Source organism: Pelodiscus sinensis, chromosome 5, assembly GCF_052426305.1.
Source record: "Pelodiscus sinensis isolate ZL-2025 chromosome 5, ASM5242630v1, whole genome shotgun sequence".
Lineage (NCBI taxonomy): Eukaryota > Metazoa > Chordata > Testudines > Trionychidae > Pelodiscus > Pelodiscus sinensis.
Window position 1 is genome coordinate 29,225,291 of NC_143056.1, and position 24,123 is coordinate 29,249,413.

A 24,123-nucleotide genomic window follows, 5' to 3' on the forward strand; every position below is an offset into this window, starting at 1 on the left:
AGGGCCTGTGTAGACAGCTCAGATTTGTTTTGTGGAAAAAAGCCCCGATCATGAAAATGGCGATCGGGGCTTTTTTGAGCAAAAGCGCGTCTAGATTGGCACAGACGCTTTTCCGCAAAAAGTGCTTTTGCGGAAAAGCATCCGTGCCAATCTAGATGCTCTGTTCCGAAAATGCTTTTAACGGAAAACTTTTCCATTGAAAGCATTTGCGGAAAATCATGCCAGTCTAGATGTAGCCAAAGGCTTTCATTACTGTCACTGTACATGTGTATCCTAAAAATCTAGTTACAGAAGAAAAGCTCACATACAGGGAAAGATAGGAGTAAGGTTAGGGTACAATGTTAGCCAAACAGAATCTGCTCACGAACATTCAGTAAGCTAGGCCTCGGGCAAATATTGTATCACCGTATCCTGTTTCCCATAGTGTTGAAATTTCACAGTATGCTGTGCTGTTTTCGCTATGTCAGAATATTACAGCGACGAAGTGGGTGAGGTAATATCCTTTATTGGACCAACTTCTGAAAAAAAAAAGATATTGCTTCACTCTCCTTGTCTCTCAGAAGGTCACAAGGAAGATACTCAAGAAGCACTGTATTTCTATGCTTGAGGGGCTCCCTCTTGTAGCATAGGATAGTTCACGGAGGCTCTCTATATAGTAACTTTTAGCTAGAGCCCCGAGTAGAAGTTGTGGAGGACTCCAGTGGGAGAAATGGGGGACACAAAGCCTCCTAGAGCTCTGCATCATGCAGAGAAAGTGCAGTACAGTCTATCTGTAAGGCTACGTCTAGACTGGCCCCTTCTCCGGAAGAGGCATGCAAAGCAGGCAAGTCAGAATAGGGAAATCCGCGGGGGATTTAAATATCCCCCACGGGATTTAAATAAACATGGCCGCTGCTTTTTTTCCGGCTTTTCCCCAAGTAGGAATAAGAGATCCTCCGGAAAAGGGCTTTATTCCGGAGGATCGCGCCAGTCTAGACGCTCTTTTCCGGCTTTTCCCCAAGCCGGAAAAAAAGCAGCGGCCATGTTTATTTAAATCCCGCGGGGGATATTTAAATCCCCCGCGGATTTCCCTATTCTGACTTGCCTGCTTTGCATGCCTCTTCCGGAGAAGGGGCCAGTCTAGACGTAGCCTAAGAGTATACACTCTTTTGCTCGGACAGCCAGATCTGTTGGCTGAGGAAATGGTAGGAGGGACCGTAGCCTGGTTCCCCCCTTCTGCACCCCTTTTTGAGTGGCTTGTGCAGGATCAGTTCTTGAAATCTATGTGATTTTTGTCCCAACCCTTTAGCAAGTGGTACAGAGGGAAGGAGGCTTCTTGTACCTTCTGCACTTAGGTTCCTGCATTGGGGCTGGTCATCTCATTCTCATTATCCCCATTTTACAGAAGGGGTAAAGTGTGAAGTGACCCCAGTAGTCACTATTCCCATTTCATAAGAGTACCAGGAGGATAAACGAGGAGGTGTTTGTAAATCACTATGCAGCTGAACAGCACTAAATAAGTTTATCGGTGTTGGTGGTAGGGAAGGGTTTCAAAGCATATTTCTACCACTTCATGAAGCATGTAAACCGAACCTTGTGGCTGCCCAGCATATAGATTTATATTGATGAAATAAGAGCGAAACAGCACTGAAGAATAGAAAAACCTCAAAAGAAATACATCTAGTTGTAAAAATATAGATTACAGTTATGACTGTTATGGAGCAAAAAGTATTGCTGGATTTCCAGATCACATTTTTCACAAGCCAGATTTATATGACATTGAAAACCAATCAGTCACTCCATCATGATTTTAAACTCTGATTTGAATATGATTTATGGTTCAATTCAATTACATAGTTAGTATTTCCTTAAAGTTCAATTTTGAGAAAAGTCCAATAAAACAGTCCAATTTTTCCAAGCCACAGAAGACCTGCTGAGAATCTTAGTAATAACATAATTATATTTTTACAATAAGCAATGTTTGCCATAAATAAAATAGAAAGGTTTAATTTATTTCTCATTAAGAAAGTAGCCCTGTGTTGTGTTTTGTCATTCAAATTCTCCTGGTGTTTCTAGCTACAGTATCTTTAAATTGCCAAACAAAACACAGATGTTTCAGCTGAGGGAAAATGTTCTCTTTGCAGGGAGTTTTCATGATCAAACAAAAGACTGATTGGCTGTGCATTTCTTTTCCTTATCAGAATTTGGAAGCAGAAAACTAGTGGGTTGTAATTCTCTTTTAGGACACACATAGCTCATTCAGCCTGAAGTCAGAGTGGCAATGTGTATAATAATGAAAGCCCAGGTTTGGAAGTTGACACAATTTTTCAGATACTCTGTGCCACAGAAATAGCTACATTTCAACACAGCTGTGGCCCAGCAATATTTTAGAACGGTTTATTTTTAGTGGTGCACACACTAAGCCATGTATTGACTAGCATTAGTCAAATAATGCCAAAAAACAGTGTAAAAACCCTACTGTGTTGCAGAATCATCTTTTAGCCTGTGAATGTACAAGGATTAAAACATGGGTCTCCAACATAGTTATATAACATGAGCTTTTTTCTGTCCACAGAGGTAAGAAAAGTAAGTGTTCTAACATGATTTCTCCTCAACCACATTTAAATGTGGTAAAGAAAATAGGGACGATAGGGCTAGACTTGTGGCCAGGGTCTAACTGTAGACACCCTTTGTGGGTATTATCCTATAGGTATTGCTGTTTAACTGCTCTTCCTTTGTAGTGTATTACCATTTTTAGACAACACGGTCCTCAGTGGATTGGATGGCCCCAGGATGTTACACTCAGTCCCTCAGCACTGGGGAGAACATTTACCTTATATAGCAAAAACACATTTAAGAAGACACCAGCTGTTCTTTTATCACCCTGTATTCACTCTCACCCCACATCAGGAAATGGTGCTAGGGAAATATGAGCACTGACTTTACCTTACTGGCAGCATTTTAGATGAAACCTTAGAGACTTCTGCTTGTTAATCTAAAATATGTTACACCCGAATCTAGTCATTTAGATCTTCAATGGTTTTCTTTCTCGTAGGTGCTGATATCAACACCCAAGCTAGCGACAGTGCCTCTGCACTTTATGAAGCCTGTAAAAATGGACATGAAATGGTGGTGGAGTTTCTCTTGTCCCAAGGTGCAGATGCTAACAAAACCAATAAGGATGGGTTATTACCGCTTCATATAGCATCCAAAAAAGGCAATTATGAGTAAGTGTTTGATGTTTTAATGTTTTATTGTATCGTTTCACTCCATAGAAAGGAATTTAGATTTTTTTCTTCAGCTGATATACATTAGGATATCTCCATTAAAGTCAATAGAACAACACTTATTTATACCACTTGGGAATCTCTGGCCCTATATTCATAGAGTTTAGGTTTCAAATACTAAACTCAAGGGTGTTTCTGACAGAACAGAATGAGCCAGTCATAGGGCATTCCCACCAGGGACAGATCCTGATCTCTTATTAGTGATGGGCCTCCAGAAGGAGAACATGCTGCCCAAGTCTTCAGTGTGTTCAGATTTCATCAGCATTTATAAAGAACAGTCATTCAGAGGCTGACAGGCAGGGAGTGGACAAATCAATCTCTACAGCATTAGTGAGACCACGTCTGGAACATTGTTCTGGTGTCCACACTTTGAAAAGGATGTTCAGAAACTTGAAAGAGTTCAGAAAAGAAGAACAAGAATGCTTTGAGTTCTGCAAAACATGCTTTCAGTTATAGTAACAGTCCAAAGCAGGTCAATCTATTTAAAAACAACAAGGAGTCCTGTGGCACCTTAAAGACTAATGAAGTGGGGTTTTGCCCATGAAAGTTTATGCTCAAATAAATCTGTTAGTCTCTGAGGTGCCAGCTTGTTGGTTTTGCAGATACAGAATAACATGGTTACCTCTGATACTTGTCAATCTATTTAGTTTACACAAAAGAAGGTTAAGAACTGACTTGATCATTTTCTATAAGTGGGGAAAAGATTTCTGATAGATGGCTTTTTCCCATGGGTGGCCATTGAAGGCCCAGCTGGGGAACGCAAGCCTCAACCCTGCCCCAGCGCTGCTCCTTCCACCCAAGGCCCTGCCCCTGGAGCCAAGCCCGCCCTCCCCAGCCTGATATTCCTTGGCCACGTGGAGGGCCACGACTGCCATGCTGTGGACTTGGGCTCAGCCCCAGCCCTCCCTGGTGGCCAGGGAGCAGGGTTGGTGTGCCATGGCCCCGGATGGTTGGGTTATGTAGGCAGTTTTGGGAAGACTGTGCCTTCACTTGCCTATATTACTGACCACCCATGCTTTTTCCCATTTCATAATGAACAGAGTCATACATTTTGACAACACCAGGCTTTTTATCCAAAGATCTCCACCCAATTTTAGACATTAACAAAACATCCCAATATTACTGGGATTTATGTAAGGATTATTATTTTCTGTCACTGTATATTTGTATGTGCTAGGAGTGAATTTATGTAACTGGTATATATATCGCTATAATTTGGATAGGAGTAACTATCATAGCCTTATGCTGGCATGACCGAGAATTCTCTCCAGGGTTTACGTTAAAAAGAGATCTTCTTAAAACGAAATATATTTTAATCTAGAAAAGGGTCAGAGACAAAAATCCAGTTCCAGGCCTCCTCCCTTGAACTCTGTAAAAGTGACTCTGAATCTGAATGCCTCTTCCGAAGCTGAACCCGACTTCTCAATGTGAACATCCCCAAACCTGGACGAGTTTAGTTTTAGCTCCAACTTGAGTCCATCCACACTTTCAAAATAAGGGGCTTGATCCAAAACTTCCACCAGTCATTGCTGATTCCCATCAGTGCAAATGAGTTCAAAATTAAGTCAGAAGTCTTAGTTCCTTCACACTTAAAAGGTTGAGCACATTTTTTTTGGTTTATAACTGCTGTGAACTGGAGTGAAACAAAAGTATCCTTTCTTTAGCAGCCAAAATCAAATATTTATCCAGATGACAAAGCTTTACCCCAAGTGGCCAGTCGTTCCTAATTCCTTTGGTATTCAGTATAATAACACCCTTCATGGTGATCTCTCTTTGTATTCCTGTGGATTTAATACGTAATTCTGCTGGAATTCCACATTCAGACTTGTTGCCAGAACACGGAGGCTTCATAACGTCAAAAAGCCAAGAATGTGGTCCCAGGGCTCAACATTCAGCTCTTATTGCTTGCTGTTTGTTTATTTGAAATGATGCCCCATCAATATTAATGTGGAATGGATTTTGTTGCCATTGAATTCATAATATTGTCCATATCGTGGTCTTAGCAAGAGGTCACTTAACCCTTTTCTTCCTAGAGCTCAGGATGATGGAGAAGGGCAGAATTTGTGATTGATTTTGATTTATTAAATGTGACAGTCAATCGCTAGCTGCATTTACATGATCATGTAATAGGAGCATCCCTCCTATTGTCTACAGCAGCTGGGAGGTAATGCAGCCAGTAGTGGCATTGGAACAATTGGTATAGTGGGGGGGCTGAAAGCCATTGAACAAAACTGAAACCCTTGTATAATGCGGAAACCACTCCAAGCCTGAGGGCTCTGCTGTGCTCCCTATACCCTTAGTTCCAGCATCCCTGGTAGCAGGTGACAGAAAGGATCAGGTGGAAGAGACATTGGGTATGCAGCATCACTTCTAGTGTGGGGCTGGCACATGGGTGGACCTGTGAAGGAGGGGACCTTGGGTGGCCACATAAAGCAGGGATTGGCTATGCTTGGAGATCTCTCTCTGGGAAGAACCCCCTGTCTTTGAATAGGAAGTAGAGTCTACAGCTGTGGAGGAACAGTCATGCTGAACCTTGGGGGTCAGAAAGAGAGATGGGCTCAAGCTGCAAAATGAGGTTCTTGATACCAATTTCAGTGTTCCTCGTTCCCAATCCTAAAATAAATGCACCAGGCTTTGGGTCTGGATTTTTGGTTTGACATGTTAGAAAGAGAGGGGACAGTTGCAAAATTCAGATATAGAGCCAAGCCTGGGTTTCAAATGCCCCCAGAGTTCAGGGTTACTCTCAGTAAAAGTAAATGTTGCTGCATCCTTTGAATCAGATGCAGAAAGCTGGTTTGAAAACATTCCCTTCTGAAGCAAGAGAACAAAAGCAACCCTTACATCTTAATAAGACCCAGTAAATCACGGGATGACTAATGCTGGCACATGGTTGGTGTCGTAGTGCTATGTGTGCTGTTTTTGCTCTTATGGCTATTATCAAGCATTTGTTGGTGATGGACAGTAGCCATCTAAGCAGCACCCAAGCCACCTGGATTTTGGTGAGCATCGTTGTTACATGAGGTCAGCCGTTCTGCTTTGAGAAAGGCTCTGGATGGAAATTTCTTCTGTAGGCTTTGGATCTTTTCCTTAAATAAAGACAAACAATTCTTCAGGAATATAGGTCTGGCTAAAACCTTGCCACAGGAGACATCATAGTCCAACATGTAAATAGGCATATAGGATTCTGCATGTCTTCAACTCTCATTTTAGTCCATCAGAGTAGAGGGGGCTTAGCACCATACAGCAGCTGCTCAGCATATGTCAGCCTCAGATGCTTTAAAAATCATAATAATTACCACTTAACTGGATTTATCTTGTAAATATGCATTTGAGTGCCTGATCCTGGGATGTGCTGAGCAGCTGTCATTACTGTCAGGCCATTACTGTACCTTTGTAGAAGGCACCCAAAGACTTGTGGGATTGGGCCCTAAATGGGTTTAAATGTTTATTATTAATTTGTTAGTTGTGATGGCTTAGTAGGAGCAAGAGCTGAGCAAAGGATTGGGCTAGTTGTTAATTAGCACTTATTATTACCACTTAGCAATTACCTGCTGTATAATTACCAACCAGGGATGGACCCAAACAGCAAGATTTAGTTTTATATTCTCTCACAACACACACAAATTCTGGGGGTTTATACTGACATTTTTCAAATTTTTGTCAAAAGTCCCCAATTTTTTTTAATATTGGCTGTTGAGACCAGAAAATATTTTGGCCAGTCAGAAAAAAAATTTAGTTTTACTGAAAACTTTCACTTGATTTGCTGAATTTTTTTCCAGTTTTGTTGCACAATTTTTCATTTTGCGAATTTTCAGCAGACCCTCATTATCTTTTCTTTTGGTCATCACAGACATTTCCCATGGAGATAACTGTTTTAACAGAAGAAAGCAGTTTTTCAATTTTTTTTCTCAAACAAAACCTTTTGACCAGTTTTTTACAACTGTTTAGAGCTAGATGTGTTTAGACAAGGAATTTTGGCTTGATTTGGTCAGGAAGGAAATTTGAATAAGGTTAAAGTTCTGAACCACACAAAAGCTGATGCATTCTAATGTACATCTTTAGCTTAGGCTCTTCTCTAGTGCTAAATATTATTAATATTCCTACCAGAAGTATGATTATTATTTATTATTACTCATATTATTCAAATCAGTGTTTGCATCCTTCACGTAGTTGTAATAAAAGAGAAATGATTAGATGAACTAAGTTTTAATGCCACCTGATACAGTGTTTTAGTCATCTCTGAACAAGCTTGCACACTTTCAGAAACATTCTGATTGTTGGGAATAATTCTTGGACACACTTGGTGCAGGTGAAAACAAGCAGAGGATTTATTGGTTCACACAGCTGGTGGAATACTCATCAGGGGTTAACCCGGTGAGCACTAACTTAACCAAAACATACATTAGATTATATAGGTAGCAGATGGACGGAGGAGAAGTGATTTGATAGGTCTAACAGCGGAAGTGAGATATGCACATAAGCCAATGGTCTACAACAGTTACACAGCATCTCCGCCCATTGCCAATTTAACATGTTATCACTAATACAGATAGTTATTCCTAACAAGCTAAATAAGCCAACATAAACAAAGACATGTTGATGGTCATTTTGTCGGCTGGAAATCTAATGCGTCTCCTGTGGGGGTGGTATTGCCTTGGCGCAATCTTTGGGATCCAAGCTTATTTTCTAGAAACAAAGCAGGCCATGAAAAACAATCTCGCGCGGTTGTTTGGTTGTTTGGTACCGGCCTTATCAAAGTGAGGCCCTTTTGGAATGTGGTTGCCAGGGCAACCAGGGTCATAGTAACTGCTGTACTGTATACTTCTCAGGCTTGGCCTGATCCTTTCAGATTTGAGTTTGTCAGTTCTCAGCAAGATACCATGGACTGCCTCAATTTACCCTACACTGATGAACTCATAGCTGATCGGCACAGCGCAGCGGCCATTTTGATGTAAATGAAGTGGCCATTATTTAAATCGCCACTTCATTTTCCTATGTCTAGTAAACTCATCTACATGACTCTGTTGACGGAGCCATGTAGTTTAGACATACCCCTAGTGACAACCATGAGGACCTAAAGGCAGCTATAATAAGGACAAATGCAAAGTGCTCCACTTAGGAAGGAACAATCAGTTTTTTTACACATACAGAATGGGAAACGACTATCTAGGAAGGAGAACGGCAGAAAGGGATCTAGGGGTTATAGCAGACCACAAGCTAAATATGAGTCAACAGTGTGACGCTGTTGCAAAAAAAGCAAACATGATTCTAGGATGCATTAACAGGAGTGTTGTGAACAAGGCACAAGAAGTCATTCTTCCGCTCTACTCTGTGCTGATTAGGCCTCATTTGCAGTATTCTGTCGAGTTCTGGGCACCACATTTCAAGAAGGATGTGGAAATATTGGAGAAGATCCAGAGAAGAGCAACAAGAATGACTGAAGGTCTAGAGAATATGACCTATGAAGGAAAACTGAAAGAATTGGGCTTATTAGTTTGGAAAAGAGAAGACCGAGAGGGGACATGATAACAGTTTTCAGGTATCTAAAAGGGTGTCACAAGGAGGATGGAGAAAACTTGTTCTTCCTGGCCTCTGAGGATAGAACAAGAAGCAATGGGCTTAAACTGCAGCAAGGGAGGTTTAGGTTGGACATTAGGAAAAAGTTCCTAACTGTCAGGGTGGTTAAACACTGGAATAAATTGCCCAGGGAGGTTGTGGAATCTCCATTTGTGGAGATATTTAAGAGTAGGTTAGATAAATGTCTATCAGGGATGGTCTAGACAGTACTGGGACCTGCCGTGAGGGCAGGGGATTGGACTCGATGACCTCTCGAGGTCCCTTCCAGTCCTAGTGTTCTATGATTCTATGATATGTTTATTAGCCATCGCACATTTATTGCTAAGGCTGTGGAATGATGGAAGGTCTATCTGAGTTGTTAAGGAAGCACTGTTGTTTCCAGTAGAAATCCCTGTTTACTGAGGTTTATAATGTAGCTGTAAATTTTTTTCCTCTGGGCTAATGGTTGGCAATACGCCTGGAAAACAGCTTTGTGTCTTTATTTTATTTTAATTCCTAATTGTCCTTTTGGCTCATCACAACCTGTCAGGTTTGGGATTCATTACAGTAGCCCCACAGATTTGCCCTTCCCAAACCCCAGACTGTCAGAGGCTTCAGAGGGTGTCCAGTGTTTGGAGCTAGATTTGGTACCAAAACTATAATGGTGGTTTAGATCTTGGAGCCTGAAAGAACCTTCCCCGATGAGCTCACATCTGAGCTTCTGACTTCACCCTTTCTCTCATTTGAAACACTGTGAAAAATCAATGCATCTGTAACCCTTCTGCCAGGTAGCACCAGCAGCAGCCAGGGCCTGGTTCAATATCTAGAGGTTCCTCTCCACCCATCCAACACAGAACTGGCTCGAGCCCCCCACCCAGGTACCTGGGAAATTCACACGACATCCCTGGGCACCTCTGCTTCCCCACTCCACCAGCACAGAGTCTGAAGTGGGTCTGGCCCACGAAAGCTCATCATCTAATAAACCATCTTGTTAGTCTTTAAAGTGCTACATAGTCCTGAGTGTAGAAAGGAAATCTTTCATAAAAGGGGTGGGAGGTAACATGGCGTTAATTTGGGAAAACACCACAGACAGAGTTCATAACCAATCCACGAGTAAATTGTCCCTGCTCAAGTAGGTTGGGCAATGTCCTTTTCCTCTTTGCCTCTCAAGTCCAGCAATGTACATGTCCCCTTCACACACCCAGCCCTTCTCTGCACCCCACTCAGTTGCTGCCGTTGGTCAGGCCAGGCCAGAGTTCAGAGGTGCATGTGCAGAGTTCATCTCCCCTCCTGAGTTTGTGGGCGGGGAAAGCAGAAGGCATCTCACCCACGCCACTGATCACTTGCCATCTGCCTGCTCGCTGCTCTTGGGTGCCACTGCTGCCGCTCTGCTGGCTGCTCCTCACGCTTCTCCATCACTGCCCTGCTGGTTGCTCGTTACATCTTCTGGTGGATTTGACTCTGGGTGAAACCTAGTGATTTCCCCTCTTATCCCAGAGCACAGTCCAGCCACAAGAGATTCCAGCATCCACGGGAGTACATTTACATACAAAAGAGACTCTTATGGAGCCTTTCTTTAACTCTATCATTGAGACAGTGGGGAGAAACAGGTTGGACCAGTCTTACACCTCACACCTGGAAGACATGCAGCCTGCTGACTCACTCCCCAGTTTAATCTATAGGTACGCTGACCAGACTTCCTGATTTTTCCAGAACAGTCCCAAATTTAAATACTCTGTCCTGGTGCCCCCACCAAGTAGTGAAATGTCCTGGAAAGCCCTGCTAGACATTTCACGATGAGGACACTGGCTTATGGGAAGAAGCAAGAAATGGTGCCATGTCATTGCTCCTCGCACGGCACAGCAGCCTCCCCGCCAGCAGTGTGCGTAGGGCAGCTGGGCCAGCTTCCAGTGGTGTGTGACCCCTTCCTTTCCCCCTCCCCTCCCTCTTCCCATGGGACTGCTTCTGCCGCGGGGGGTCCTGGTCCTCCTCCGGGCTGCCTTGGAGCCCCAGCAGGAGCCATGCGAACCCTGGCTGGGGCGTTGCAGAGCAGGGAAGGGCATGCTCAGGTTTGGCAGGTGCCAGAACTGCAGCAGAGACTGCCCACAGTGCTATTTTTAGTATTGGGGTCTGGGTCCTCACAGGCAGCCCCAGCTCCAGCTGGAGTCATGCAGCAGCCACACAAAGCACGTTCCAGCTGGGGCAGCATCACCGGAATGGGCTCATGCAACTGCTCCTTAACTCCAGCTGGAGCCGGGCAGCCTGCGGGGACCGGAACCACAGTACTACACACAGCACTGTGGGCGGCCTCTGCTCCAGTCCCAGCATGCAGCCCTGCCGCGGGAGCAGCTGGGGCTGGGACTGTGGGAGCTTCTGGGGACAGACTGTGGTAATAAAAATAGCATTGCAGCCCAGCTCCAGCCCCGCAAACTGCTTTCCACATCGAAGGCAGAAGGTGAGGAAAGGGGCAGGTGGATAACTAAGGGTGTGTCTAGACTACCTAGTTTTGTCGACAAAAGTGGACTTTTGTCGACAAAACAATACCAGCGTCTACACTACCGCGGAGTTCTGTCGACATAACGTCGACAGAACTCCGCGGTTTTGTCGACGCTGGTATACCTCATTTTACGAGGCATAACACTTTCTGTCGACAGAACTCTGTCGACAGAAGGTGTTATTGCCTGTAACCCTGCATCCAGACTACGGAGTTCTGTCGACAAAGCGGCTTGCTTTGTCGACAGAACTCCATGTGTCTGGACGCAAATTGTCGACAGAAGTTTTGTCGACAGTATCTGTCGACAAAACTTCCGTCGACAAAATGCGGTAGTCTATACGTACCCTTAGGGGAAGGTGAGTGAGGAGAGGAAGGGGCTTGTGCTGAGGGAAGAGGAGGGCAAGGAAGGCACCAAGGGGCAGGGTGGAGGAGAGACAAATGCCATGGGGCCAAGAAGAGACAATGAGGAAAAGGGCAGAAGGAGGAGTGGGAGGGAAGGTGTCAGTGGAATTGGGAGAAGGGAGGGAACAGGGTGATGCTGGGAGAGGGGAGGGACAATGGGGGCAAGAGGGAGGGAGAGGAGAGGAGAGGAGTGGGTGCCAGGAGAAGAGGGATTGAGAGGAGAGGTGGGCATGAGGAAAACAGGGGATGGAGCAAGTCATATGTGAGGGCATAGAGTGTCTTGAGGAGATTTGGGGCAAAGGGTGGTGATGGGGTAGGTACCAAGGAGAAAGAGGACAAGGAGGGCAGGGGCACTGAGGGAAGGGGAGGCACCAGGAATGTGCAGGGGTAAGGGAAACGTGCAAGTACCAGGGGAATGTGGAGGTGAAGCAGAAGGGCAGACACATGGAGGGAAAGGACTGGCACCAGAGGAGAGAGGCAGAGCAGGTGGATAGAGGGAGGTGTTAGGAGAGAGGATGGGGAGGTGTAGCTACAGATGATCAAAGTGGGGCTAGAGGAAGACTGTACACAAGGGAAAGAGAAGGGTGGGTGCAGGGGTCAAGGAGGATGGGGAGAGGGGAGATTCCCAAAAGGCTAAGGGGAGTGAGAAGCAAGCAGCAGAGGAGGGTCGGAGTGGGGGGCAGCAGGCACCAGGGGAGCAGATGGGATGAGGGGAGGGGAGGAGACATGGCAGCAGAGGGGAAAGGGAGAGGTTTATAAGATATTTATGAATAACTTGGGTGCTACAGTGGCACACATCTGAACAAGTGTACATGACCTCAATACTGATGCACAAGACAAAATTCACTCCACACATGGGAGGAAAATCTTAGAGGGAACACTTCCCCCAGCCTCTCCCCCCGAGTTAATGCAATACAAATTGGGTTAATGCAATTGCAGGATAGTTGCATGGGAGATCTTGTGAAGGCCACGCCCATCCCTATTGGTAGGAGGACAGTGGGAGGAGTTCTTAGAGGAGTCACACAATACCCTTTACTTCTGGTCATGTGTCCACCTTGATCTTAGGAGTACTACCTCCAGGGGTGGGACTTCTTGTGGCAGTGGGCATGTCTAATGGGGGCTTAGAGGTGTGGCTAACAAGAGGGCCAGTGGGGTGGATAACGGGGATCAGGGGCCATGGCCAACGTGTCCCTAATTTTTGTTCAGAAAATACGGTAACCATATTTATAGGGCTCTGAAAAAGCGGCCTTTATCCATCCAAGTGTATTTACGCTAACAGTGTCTCTCCTTTTAAGTGAGCTTCTAAAAACAAGTCTGACTTTTCTGCATTGTGCATTCCCACAATAACTGCAAGCAGTAGTGGTCAGATCTTACAATTCCTGCATGTACTGTTAACATAGTTTGTGACCCCCCTCAACAGCCAAGTTGGTTACAATGGGCAAAACACCTTCTAACAGTTGGTTATCAAACAGGCCTAAGCAAGCTGAATGAAGTGTATTTACATAATCACACCCAGGATTCCTTTCCCATTCCAGCTGGCTGTAATGGAAGCATTGATTCAGAACCTTCTTGCACATATAAATGCTTAGAGGCCCAAGCCAATTCTAATTATTAGAGACAAGGAAGAGACCTAATGTAGAGACAGATTATCCTGCTCCTTCCACTGAAGCGGCTGGTGATGGCCATTGTCAGAACCGCTCGGACGAGATGGGTGGGTGCCTGACCCAGTTGCTTTTGCCCCCATGCTATCAGGATGAAGATGCATTGACATTGTGCATTGTGGGGGAGCCTGTACTACTCATCTCTGTGTTAGCAGTGCTTCACTTTCTTCAGCAGTAGGCTCACTCCTGGGCCTATCACTGCCTAACAGCTATCCACTGAATCCCCTTCTTGCAGGATAGTCAAAATGCTGCTCCCCGTGACCAGCCGCACTCGGATCAAGCGCAGCGGCATCAGCCCACTCCATCTTGCAGCTGAGCGCAACAACAATGACATCTTGGAAGAGCTCATCGAGGCCGGCTATGATGTGAATGCCACCCTCTCCTTTGAGAGAGCCCGGCTCTATGAGGACAGGCGCAGCACCGTCCTCTACTTCGCTGTCATTAACAATAATATCTATGCCACGGAGCTGCTGCTGCAGGCTGGTGCCAACCCCAATGTTGATCTAATCAACCCCCTGCTAATCTCCATTCGCCATGGCTGCCTGAAAACCATGAAACTGCTTCTAGATCACGGGGCGAATATTGATGCATACATTTCTAGCCATCCCACGACTTTCCCAGCTACCATCATGTTTTCAATGAAGTACCTTGCTCTGCTCAAATTTCTAATGGATCTAGGTTGTGATGCCAAATCCTGTTTTAAGTGCCAGTATGGAAATGGTCCACATCCTGTGCTAGATCATAGAAGGGACAGATATGACGATACCCAGGTGAACAAACAGCCACACGTAGTACAGGTAAGTGCTATCAAATCTAATCAATCTATGATATTTATGTGGCCACCATTAACATAGTATCTGAGTGCTTCACAGTCTTTAATGCAATTATCCTCCCAGCATTCCTATGAAGTGGGGCAGGGCTGTTCTCCCCATTTCACAAATGGAAAACTGAGTCACAAAAAGCTAAGTGACTTGCAGAAGGTCACCCAGGAAGTCTGTAGCACAGCTGGAAATTGAAAACAGATCCTCAGCTAGTGCTCTAACCACTGGACCAGCTTTCATATGTAGGCATTTATATCACACTGTCTGGTATTTGAGCCATCATGAATTAAATTACCTAAGTAACATCCGTTCTTTCCTCTTGCGGTTCGGCAGAAGAGATCTGCCTTGAAACATTTGTCTATTTTCAAAGACCAATAAACTTTGACCATCCATTGGGTGCTCTATTGGACTCATTCCACAGTGGTCCATTGGATGATATGTGGTCTATCGTTCCAATGTTCCACTGTGTACCAAAAGGAGTGTACTTTTTTAGTGGTCTTTGTCCAGGGTGCTCCAGCCAGTGGCAGACTATTGCAAGAGGGACCACACTCTTTTCAGGGGATAAGGTGGTGTTTTGTACAAACTCTACCCTATTGATTAAAATAAAATTTGGTTTCTTGCCCTTCTAGTAGGGAGAGTAATCCTAGTGAATATTCAGAACTCCAGTAATTTGGTTTAATACAAATATAGCTTTAAATATCCCGTGTTTCATTAGCATAAACATGGCCACCGCTTTTTTTCTTAACAGAGATTTTTCAAAAAAACCTGGCAGTCTAGATGCGGATCTATTGAAAATAAACCTTTTTTCAACAGATCCTGTAAACCTCATTTTTTGAGGAATACAGGATCTGTCGAAAAAGGGTTTATTTTTGACAGATATGCGTCTACACTGCCATTTTTTTTGTTTGTTTTTTTTAAAAAAAAGCTCTGTTTCGAAAAAAGCGGTGGCCATGCTATTGCTAATGAAGTGCAGGATTTTTAAATCCCTGCTTCATTAGCAATTTCGACTTGCTTGATTTGCATCCCTCTGTCGACAGAGGGATGCAGTCTAGGCGTAGCCTCTGTGTCCTCACAAGGACCCAAGCTGGTAAATCCTCTAGTTTTAATATATTTTAATAAGTGACATGATCAAAATGTTATGTGCTATATGGAAATCCTTTTTTGGCCATATTTGGAACAAGCAGTGTTAAGTAGTTAGCAATGATATATTTTAGAGTTTAAGGGTTTGTTTGTTTGCTTGCTTCTTTTGGGCAGAAGTGCCACAAAGGACACTGAAATCAGGGATTCTTATTCCTTTCTTTTCTCTCCTCCTTCCACCTATTATTATTATTATTATTAAATAATAATAATAATAAATTGTGTTAATGGAAACTTGCATTTGAGAAAAGAATAGACTTTTAGGGGTAGGGTGAGTGTGAGAGATCTTTCTGTTATTACAAGAACAACTGAGGGATCTCCCCATCTGTGTGTGTGTGTGTGTGTGTGTGTGTATACAAAGTTGGGGAGGATCTATTTATCTTGCACTCAGTCATCTGCTTATGTCTGCAGTGCCTCTTCAACATGGCAAGAATGAAAAACTTTCTCCGCCCAAATTTGCAGTCAATGTGCACCCCAACCTTGAAAGTCACAAGGAAGCAGTGACTCTCATTGATGTGTAGGACACATTGGCTGTGTCTACACTGGCATGAATTTCCGGAAATGCTTAAAACGGAATACTATTCCGTTTTCAGTTTTTCCGGAAAAGGAGCGTCTACATTGGCAGGCTGCTTTTCCGGAAAAGCGTCTGTGGCCAATGTAGACGCGCTTTTCCGGAAAAGAGCCCCGATCGCCATTTTCGCGATTGGGGCTTTTTTCCGGAAAAGACTACTGAGCTGTCTACACTGGCCCTTTTCCGGAACAGTGTTCCGGAATAAGGACTTATGCCCGAGCGGGAGCAGAATAGTTTTTCCGGAATAGCGGCTGATTTTGTACTGTAGAGTATCGTTGCTTTTCCGGAAATTCAAGGGCCAGTGTAGACAGCTCGCAGCTTATTCCGGAAAAGCGGCTGATTTTCCGGAATAAGTGGCCCAGTGTAGACACAGCCATTGGGTATGTCTAGACTGCATCCCTCTGTCCCTTATGCCTCCTTCAAGGAGGTTTACAGGATCTGTCGAAAAAGGCTTTCTTTCTCGACAGATCCCCCTCTAGACTGCCGCTTTTTGCCAACAAAGTGCTGAGTTGGCAAAACATAGCGGCCATTTTTATGCTAATTAGATGCGGGATATTTAAATCCCTGCCTCATTTGCAATGTCGACCTGCCTAATCTGCATCCCTCTGCCAACAGAGGGATGCAGTCTAGACATACCCATTCTGTCTTATTTGGGAGCAACTTATAGATGTCAGTAGAGATCCAGCCAGTTGACTGTGCCCAGAAGTATGTTCACTGGCCATGGGCCTTTCTCAGAGTGAAAACAGTTAAGGAAAGAATGTAGAGAAGGATCAGGAGTCTAAAGGCACTTGAAGGATGCTGCAGCTTCTCTTGAAATGATATTTTCTTTAAGACAAATCTAGAAAGAAAAGCCTTGCTGGAGAATGTAGGAAAGCTTCACCCATAAGGATAATACACTGATTCCAAACTAAGTGTGTACCTGTCACAAGGCAAATATCACTTGGGTGCCATGATTTTCTCCATGAAAATAAGAAAACAGGCTCCATCAGGTATACAAGACATAGATGAAACTCAACATAAAGTGCCATGATTAGAATTCTAAGGACAGAAGGTTTTCATTTATAGCCATCTATGATTTCAGGCAACTCAAAACCATATTTTACTCATGTAAATAACTCATTTCTGGATCTCAGCTAACATTATTAGTATTATTCGATGCCTAAAAATGCACCAGATGCCTCACAAAACTAAGTTGCTGTCCTGAAGATTGTTCAGTTTAAAATTGACATGACACAACTAATTAAAGTCTTATAAAGTCCCATTTGTGCCTAAAGTAAAACAGAAATCATTGCAGCTCTAATTCATACAGAGCATAGAAGGTCCCTTCCCGTTCTAGTGTTTTAAGGCATTTTCCTCCTCCTGTAACAGAATTGTTACCAGATTTGCTTCTTGACACTAGGGGATTGGTTAATAAAAGATGGATGTACATGGTTTAGTTTATTAATACTTTTGTATAGCTTTATACTATGAAATAAAGATCAGGAGATCATTTGGGACCTTTGTCATTAAATTTGTCCTCATAAAAAACATACATATTAGATTGAAATTACATATGTCCCAAACTTTTCTCCAGTAAATGTTTACAGACCAGCAGCTGATAATAGATCAGAATTATTAATCTTTACACAGAAAAGATAATTAGATATTGGAGATGAACTGAAAAATACACCACTACATATTACTATTGTTGCTAAAGTTTATTGTTCCAAGCTATAGTATTTATGACTTCTATGAACATTAGAATAAACAGAGGAGATCAGGCTACAAATATATTAGTTTTTGATTCTATAAAATGTTCCACTTACCCATGTAAAAAGGGAAACAGTTGATTTCTTCTCAATTCATGTACTGAGAATTAGAATGCTGGAAATGTGAAGATGAAGAGTAATTTATTGTAATGCCACTAGAGGGCATTTACCTTTTGTGGGTCTGGCTTCACATGAGTAATTGGACACAGGGAGACCAGATTAGGCAGATTGGAAACAGAATATCTACTCTAGATAAGATAAGGAGAATCACTCAGGGAACCATTTTTAGTAGAAAAAATAAAATGGATGAGCTAAATCATGAGTGTAACGATGAGGTAAAGAATCAATTGTGCATGGACGCTGCATGTGTAAATCATGTCTGCTTGGAGTGGTGCACCTAGACCATCTACCGATTGATCTGTTGTGGCTTTGGCTAAGAACCATTTGGCTTTTGGTTCACACAGAAGAGGCTCATACACTAAGCTTCAGAAATCCCATGTTTGACCAGGGTCATAGGCATCACACAAGCCTTATGGAAATTGGTCTACTACAGAATATCCAATTCAGTCCCAAAACATATGATGCAATGTATAGTCCATGGAGCATAATATGAAAATGTATGTAAAGGATGAGGTTTGTTGTGTAACTCTGGATGTGTGGTAGGCCCATACTCACCCACTCTGCGTGAGTGTAATCAACTCAGAGTAACTTTGCTGTCTGTCAGATAAAGGAATGTGTGTGATAAGACTGGAGTTGAACTGAATTCTTGGTGGAACCAAGAGGAAGAGGTCTTGGGGGAATGTCAACACCTTTGTGCAGAGAGTGGAGTCCGGAGACATACCAGTCCCAGTAATTTTGTCTCTGTGACACACACATTTCCTAGGGTTGCACTTTCTGGTTTTCTCCCTCAGAACATTTTCTGTTCGTTTGTCTGATGAGAGTTTGAAAGTGCATGTGCAGAGAACATGACTGCCAGAGGAAAGAAGAATAAAAAGATTAGACAGAGGATCTGCTTCTGCATTGTCTTGTATCATGTGTCATCAGTTAAGCCTGGACAAAATGGGTAAAAAGTGCTGCCATTTGGATGTGGTAGCACTTTACACTCACTTTGTGCTTCCTTTAGGGACGTGCGAATGCCAATACCAGGTGCAAGGTATGGAGAAATCAGGCCTGTGTAGCCCAAATAGAACTTCTTATCACCAGGGCTGTGTCTACATTGGCACCCCTTTCCGGAAAAGGGATGCTAATGAGACACGTCGGAATTGCAAATGCCGCGAGGGATTTAAATATCCCCCGCAGCATTTGCATGAACATGGCTGCCGCTTTTTTCCGGCTCGGGATTTTGCCGGAGAAAAGCGCCAGTCTAGACGGGATCTTGCGGAAAATAAGCCCTTTTCCGCAAGATCCCTTATTCCTACTTGAAAGTTGAACATAGGAACTTGAAAGTAGGAATAAGGGATCTTGCAGAAAAGGGTTTATTTTCCGCAAGATCCCGTCTAGACTGGCGCTTTTCTCCGGCAAAACCCCGAGCCGGAAAAAAGCGGCAGCCATGTTCATGCAAATGCCGCGGAGGATATTTAAATCCCTCGCGGCATTTGCAATTCCGACGTGTCTCATTAGCATCCCTTTTCCGGAAAGGGGTGCCAATGTAGACACAGCCCAGGAGAAGAGCAGTAGTTTCACTGAAGTCCACAGGGGACCTTGTAACACAGATCTAATTTACTTGGAAAACTTCCAGATACTTCGGTACTGTCATGACACAGCCCCTAAAATAAATTGTTGGGCTGAATTAGGTTTATGTAGAAAGATTGGCCACATTTATTTGGGTGCTGAAAGTCAGACTCCTAAATTGTATTGAGGCACCTAAATGAGTGGCCTCTTGCTTAAAGGCGCTGGGTGTCCTCTAGCTTGCACTGACAATAAATTTTTCCTGCTTCAGGAGAAAGTAAGGGGGACTGCAGGCTTTGGCCCCATATTAGGCCCAGATTGTTTTTCAGCACAGAATAATCTACGGAGTGAAGCAGAAGCTTCACATGGTTTAACTTGTAGTTTCTCCACAAGACTGTTCTGTGGTCAGGGGTTCAGATCCTCTGCCGATCTCAGGCAATCTACTAGAGGCCTCGGCCTTCCATGCTAAAGTCTTGTGCCTGACACTACCTCCTAGCCCCTGTCAGCTGACAGTGCCTGCCCTGCTAACCACTACCCCCTACTTTCCCAAACTAGGATTCCAAAGAAGAGAAAAGGAGCATGCTAAGAGTAATAGAGCCTACAGTTGTTTTGACTCTAAAGCAGATTCTCTGCTGGTGTGTACGTGAAGCTGTGGACTCTCATCCAAGCACCCAGCCACTCATGGATCCTTGGCTTCACTGAGGACCCTTTTTGGATGACAGAGAATACTCTGCCCTGTAGGCAGTTAACATCCCTTCTAAGGCCAGGACTCCCCTGGGATTTTGTTTCTCTCAACCACAGTAGGAGAAGGGGTGATTTTGCCCTTAACAGCAATGAAGTTTTCACAGGGAAAATAAAGAACTGTCCTTATCCGTGGTAGGAAGGTGTAACCAATTTGATGTCCTGACAGGTTTTTTTTCTCCTGAGGAAGGTATCACTCTCACACTGACTGCAGGAGCTGTGGCTTTTGTTTCAGTTTTGTGACTTGGTGTCTACTCCAGAGATGGATCGCTGGGCCGGGCCTATTATTGATGTCCTCCTGGATTATGTGGGCAATGTGCAGCTCTGTGCCCGACTCAAAGAGCACATAGACAGCTACGAGGACTGGGCAGTCGTTAAAGAGAAAGCAGGTATGATTCTGAGTGAATTGCATTACACAGGCCAGAAGTAAACAGGGTAAGTAATAGTGGGAAAATGAGTATAGTTAAGTAAATTGCCAAAAACTGATCAGTGAAACAGTAGATGCATCTTAAATGGACTGCACATGTCTTGATAGCTAGGCCTCTCTTTCTGCTCTAGACCATGCCCCATAAATGCATGGGCAGCCATAGGTCCCAGTGAGACTTCACTGTTCAAGAAAGAAAGAGACTATTTTGTGTTAATCCATCTAGCTTTCATCTAGTTTATATTTGCAGCTCCACCTTTTTTGTAAGGTGTCAGCTTGCATTTGGGTCAACTCTAATGACAGCTGAGCTGGCAGATCCTCATGGCTGGCATTTTGTAATGCAGGGGATGGCCTGGTGACTTGGTTCATTGGCACAAGGGTTCCCCTAATTCCCCCTTCATATTTACAAATCTCCTTCTTTCATGGGGATTCTTTCAGTCCTCTGCAGAACTCTGGGGATACCTCTTCCATTCCACCCCCCTCCCCCACTTTGAGGCCTCATATTGTGCCTACCCATTGTTCTGGTCTAGGAGGGCTGGACGTGATTTCTGGTGGAGCCAGAGGTGTTGCCACAGAGCTATTTGAAGTATTTCCTCTCTTCCTTCTCACATTGTGTCTCTGCTTCTGCCAGCCTGAGAACAAGGGGCGTAGTAGCTCTGAGCCCCATGTGGCAGTGTGATGTGCAAGCACATGGAGCCAGCTGTTCTCTCCTGACAAGTCTGAAGCTAGAACTCCGCAGGGCTGCGATGTCTGACTGACTGGAAGCAGGCTGTGGTTAGTGCGGGATATGCATTAAGGTGCTGATTCTCAGCTGCCTGTAGCATACCTAAGTAGCTGCCTCAGGGTCTGAAGAGTTGAGATGGGATGAGGGAAAAGAGAAGGAAGGAATCCCACCTCTAGCCCAGGAATCCCACCTCTACCCCACTGCTGCTCCCCTATGGTCCCACTATCTTATCTGCCCCACCCCTGCTTGCAGCACACACGGAGCTGCCATGGAATTGAGCTGCATATTGTGCAGAGGATGTAGAGTACACGCCATACATGGCTCAACCCATAGCTCATCCCCTTTCGCTGCATGGACTCTGCTTCTGGGGGGGCCATTCTTCATAGCCCCTAACAAATGTAATGGCTCAGTATGCAAGGCTCTGATCTAGCTTAATAACCTGACTGATCTGAAAGTGCCTGGCTAACATTTAGGTCCCCTCTCTTTTTCCAGAGCCCCCGAGGCCTCTCGCTCACCTTTGCCGGATCAAGGTACGAAATGTGATTGGGAGAAACCGCATTAAACTGATTGACACTTTGCCTCTGCCGGGCAGACTGATCCGATACCTACAGTATGATTATTCACAGTGACCTCATGCAAATCTGGTGATCAGCAGCTTCCTGGTGCAAGAACCCACTTCATTAGAGAGGAGAGTATTCACATGATCATGAAGAATGGACTGCATGATGGGAAAAAACCTATGTCACCTATCAGACAGTATCACCCCATAGTTAACCTATGTGCATTACATTTCTGGAAAGAGAGAGTAAAGGACACAGAGAGACACAAATGGGACAGGCTACCCTTTGATTTTTTTTTCAAAGGAAAACAAAAAGTGCTTTGTAATGTTACACATATCAGAGCTCCATTGTATGGAATCAGACAGGAAAGCCAGCACTGAAAAACTAACAGAGAATCAAAACCAAGTGACACTGAAAGATTCAAAAAGGACTGGAAGCTCTTACAGAGGTTAGAGTTCTTTAGTTCTCAAGAGTCTAATTATTTCCCCAGATATTCAGATTTTTGACAATCGCATTTGAATTCCCTGAGTGTTATTTTGATTTCTGTTGTGTTAGACGGAGCAGTTGGCAGGTTGCTAATTCTCTGGTCCCTTGACACTGTCTCTCTTACATATTTATTTGTTGCTTCTTTTGGCCTTTCTTGTGAACAGTTCACTTGATTTGCAAGCATTCGAAGCTCAAAACTTCTGAGAAGATTTTTTTCCCCTCAACAAAGACATTTTATAAATATTAGTGAAAACCTAGAAGACTTGACTCACCCTGAATTCCTGTTAAAGTCAGTGGACACTTTGAGTACAATCTAAGGACTGAAGGATTTAGCTCATGATAAATACTGTTTGAAGTATATTAAATGTGCAAAAGAAGAAGACAAGGCTCTGGGGTAAGTGAATTTCTGCAATGAAGATCCAAAAGCAATTCTGAGGTCCTTTTAACAGATGTAAATCAGATCTAGCACCAGAGACATCAGTGCACAAAATTGCCACAAGAGTAGAATCAGGCCTTGAATTTTAGGTGACAGATTTAAGTGGAGCCAAGGTACTGAATGCCTGTTGCTTGCGGAAGAGTGAGATTTTTTTCAAAATGATAAAGCCTGGCTCTAAAATTTTCCAGAAAGGGTACTCAAAATTAGGCTCCTATATCCTTATTTAAGCATTTAATAAATGCCAGGTTACAGTACACTTACACTGAACATTTACTTATGCTACAAGTAATTCCACTGAGATCACTGAAGACACTTGTGGAATAAGATGCTACATAAGGAGAATTAGAGCATCATAATTGGCCCAATGTTGCCTCAATTTCAAAACTGCTGAGCACCCAGAACCTCACCCTGACATCAGTGGAAGCTGCTAGATTACAGGCTCTTTGAAAATCAAGTCATTTATTGGAGCCCCTGTATAATGTTTAAAAAAAAGGTACTTTAGACACCTGTCTTTGCAAATCTTGACCTAGAAATACACTGGCTATTCATCCTGATATTCTGAACACAATGGAGTTTTGGGCTCCAGTCTGCTTTGGATTCATACCAGAGATTATTGGCAAGTACAAGCATACATGTATTAGGTATGATTTTGTTTGTTGAGCTATGGATTCAGATAAAAATCTACGTAGGGAAAATGCTGTTACTCCCGTCAAACAGAGCTGCACTGCACAAAAGTTTCTTTTTGTAGCCTTATACACTTCAACCCAACACTATATGTGTATTGCACATGTGCGTGTCTGGTTTTGCATAGAGTTTGGAGTGAGACAGCTTCTTGCGCTTGTGGAATGAGATGTAACCAACAGTAGCAACAGCTGCTGCTAACTACACCTCTGTGTGTTTACTGTCCCCTTTCAAAATGCAATGGCAGCTGATAAACCAATACCTTTTCTATTCAGACTGAGCTGTGATCCTGTAGCAGAGCTTTGAAGAAAGTGGTTAGTGCGTGGCAAGCTCCTCAGCTAGTGAAAATAGGGACAGTTCCACCCATTGACTTTATTTACTCCTGCTGTCACTGAAGTCCCAGCCCCTCATTCTCCTCTGTAACAAAAACGAGGAGTCCCATGGCACTGTAGAGACTAACAGAGTTACTAGGGCATACGTTTTTGTGGATAACACTCCCTTCATCAGATGAATTGGAGTGGAAATTATAGAGGCAGGAGTATACATTTATAAAAGTACAGCAAAAGAAAGAAGTTACTTATCAAGTGTAGGACTTGTGTTAATGAGACTAATCAAGTCAGAGTGGATGTGTCTCATTAACGCTGATCCTATACTTGATAAGTAGCTTCTTTCTTTTGTTGTGTGTGTGTGTGTATATATATACACACACGACCCTACCTCTATAATTTCCACTTCAATTCACCTGAT

At 43.8% G+C, this 24,123-nt stretch overlaps 1 protein-coding gene across 5 annotated transcripts in view; it reads left to right on the forward strand.

Moving 5' to 3' along the window:
• Window positions 1-23,967, forward strand: part of ASB2 (ankyrin repeat and SOCS box containing 2) — a 43,452-nt gene extending 19,485 nt beyond the window's left edge. For 2 of the 5 annotated variants that reach the window (XM_075926664.2, XM_075926662.2), the window contains 4 exons: window positions 3,035-3,206; window positions 13,615-14,176; window positions 20,301-20,454; window positions 21,706-23,967. In XM_075926664.2, coding sequence (XP_075782779.2) covers window positions 3,035-3,206; window positions 13,615-14,176; window positions 20,301-20,454; window positions 21,706-21,842 — 1,025 coding nt within the window. In that variant the 3' untranslated portion in view covers window positions 21,843-23,967. The other 3 variants (XM_075926663.2, XM_075926665.2, XM_075926667.2) reach the window with 3 other exon arrangements.
• The last annotated feature ends 156 nt before the right edge of the window (window positions 23,968-24,123 follow it).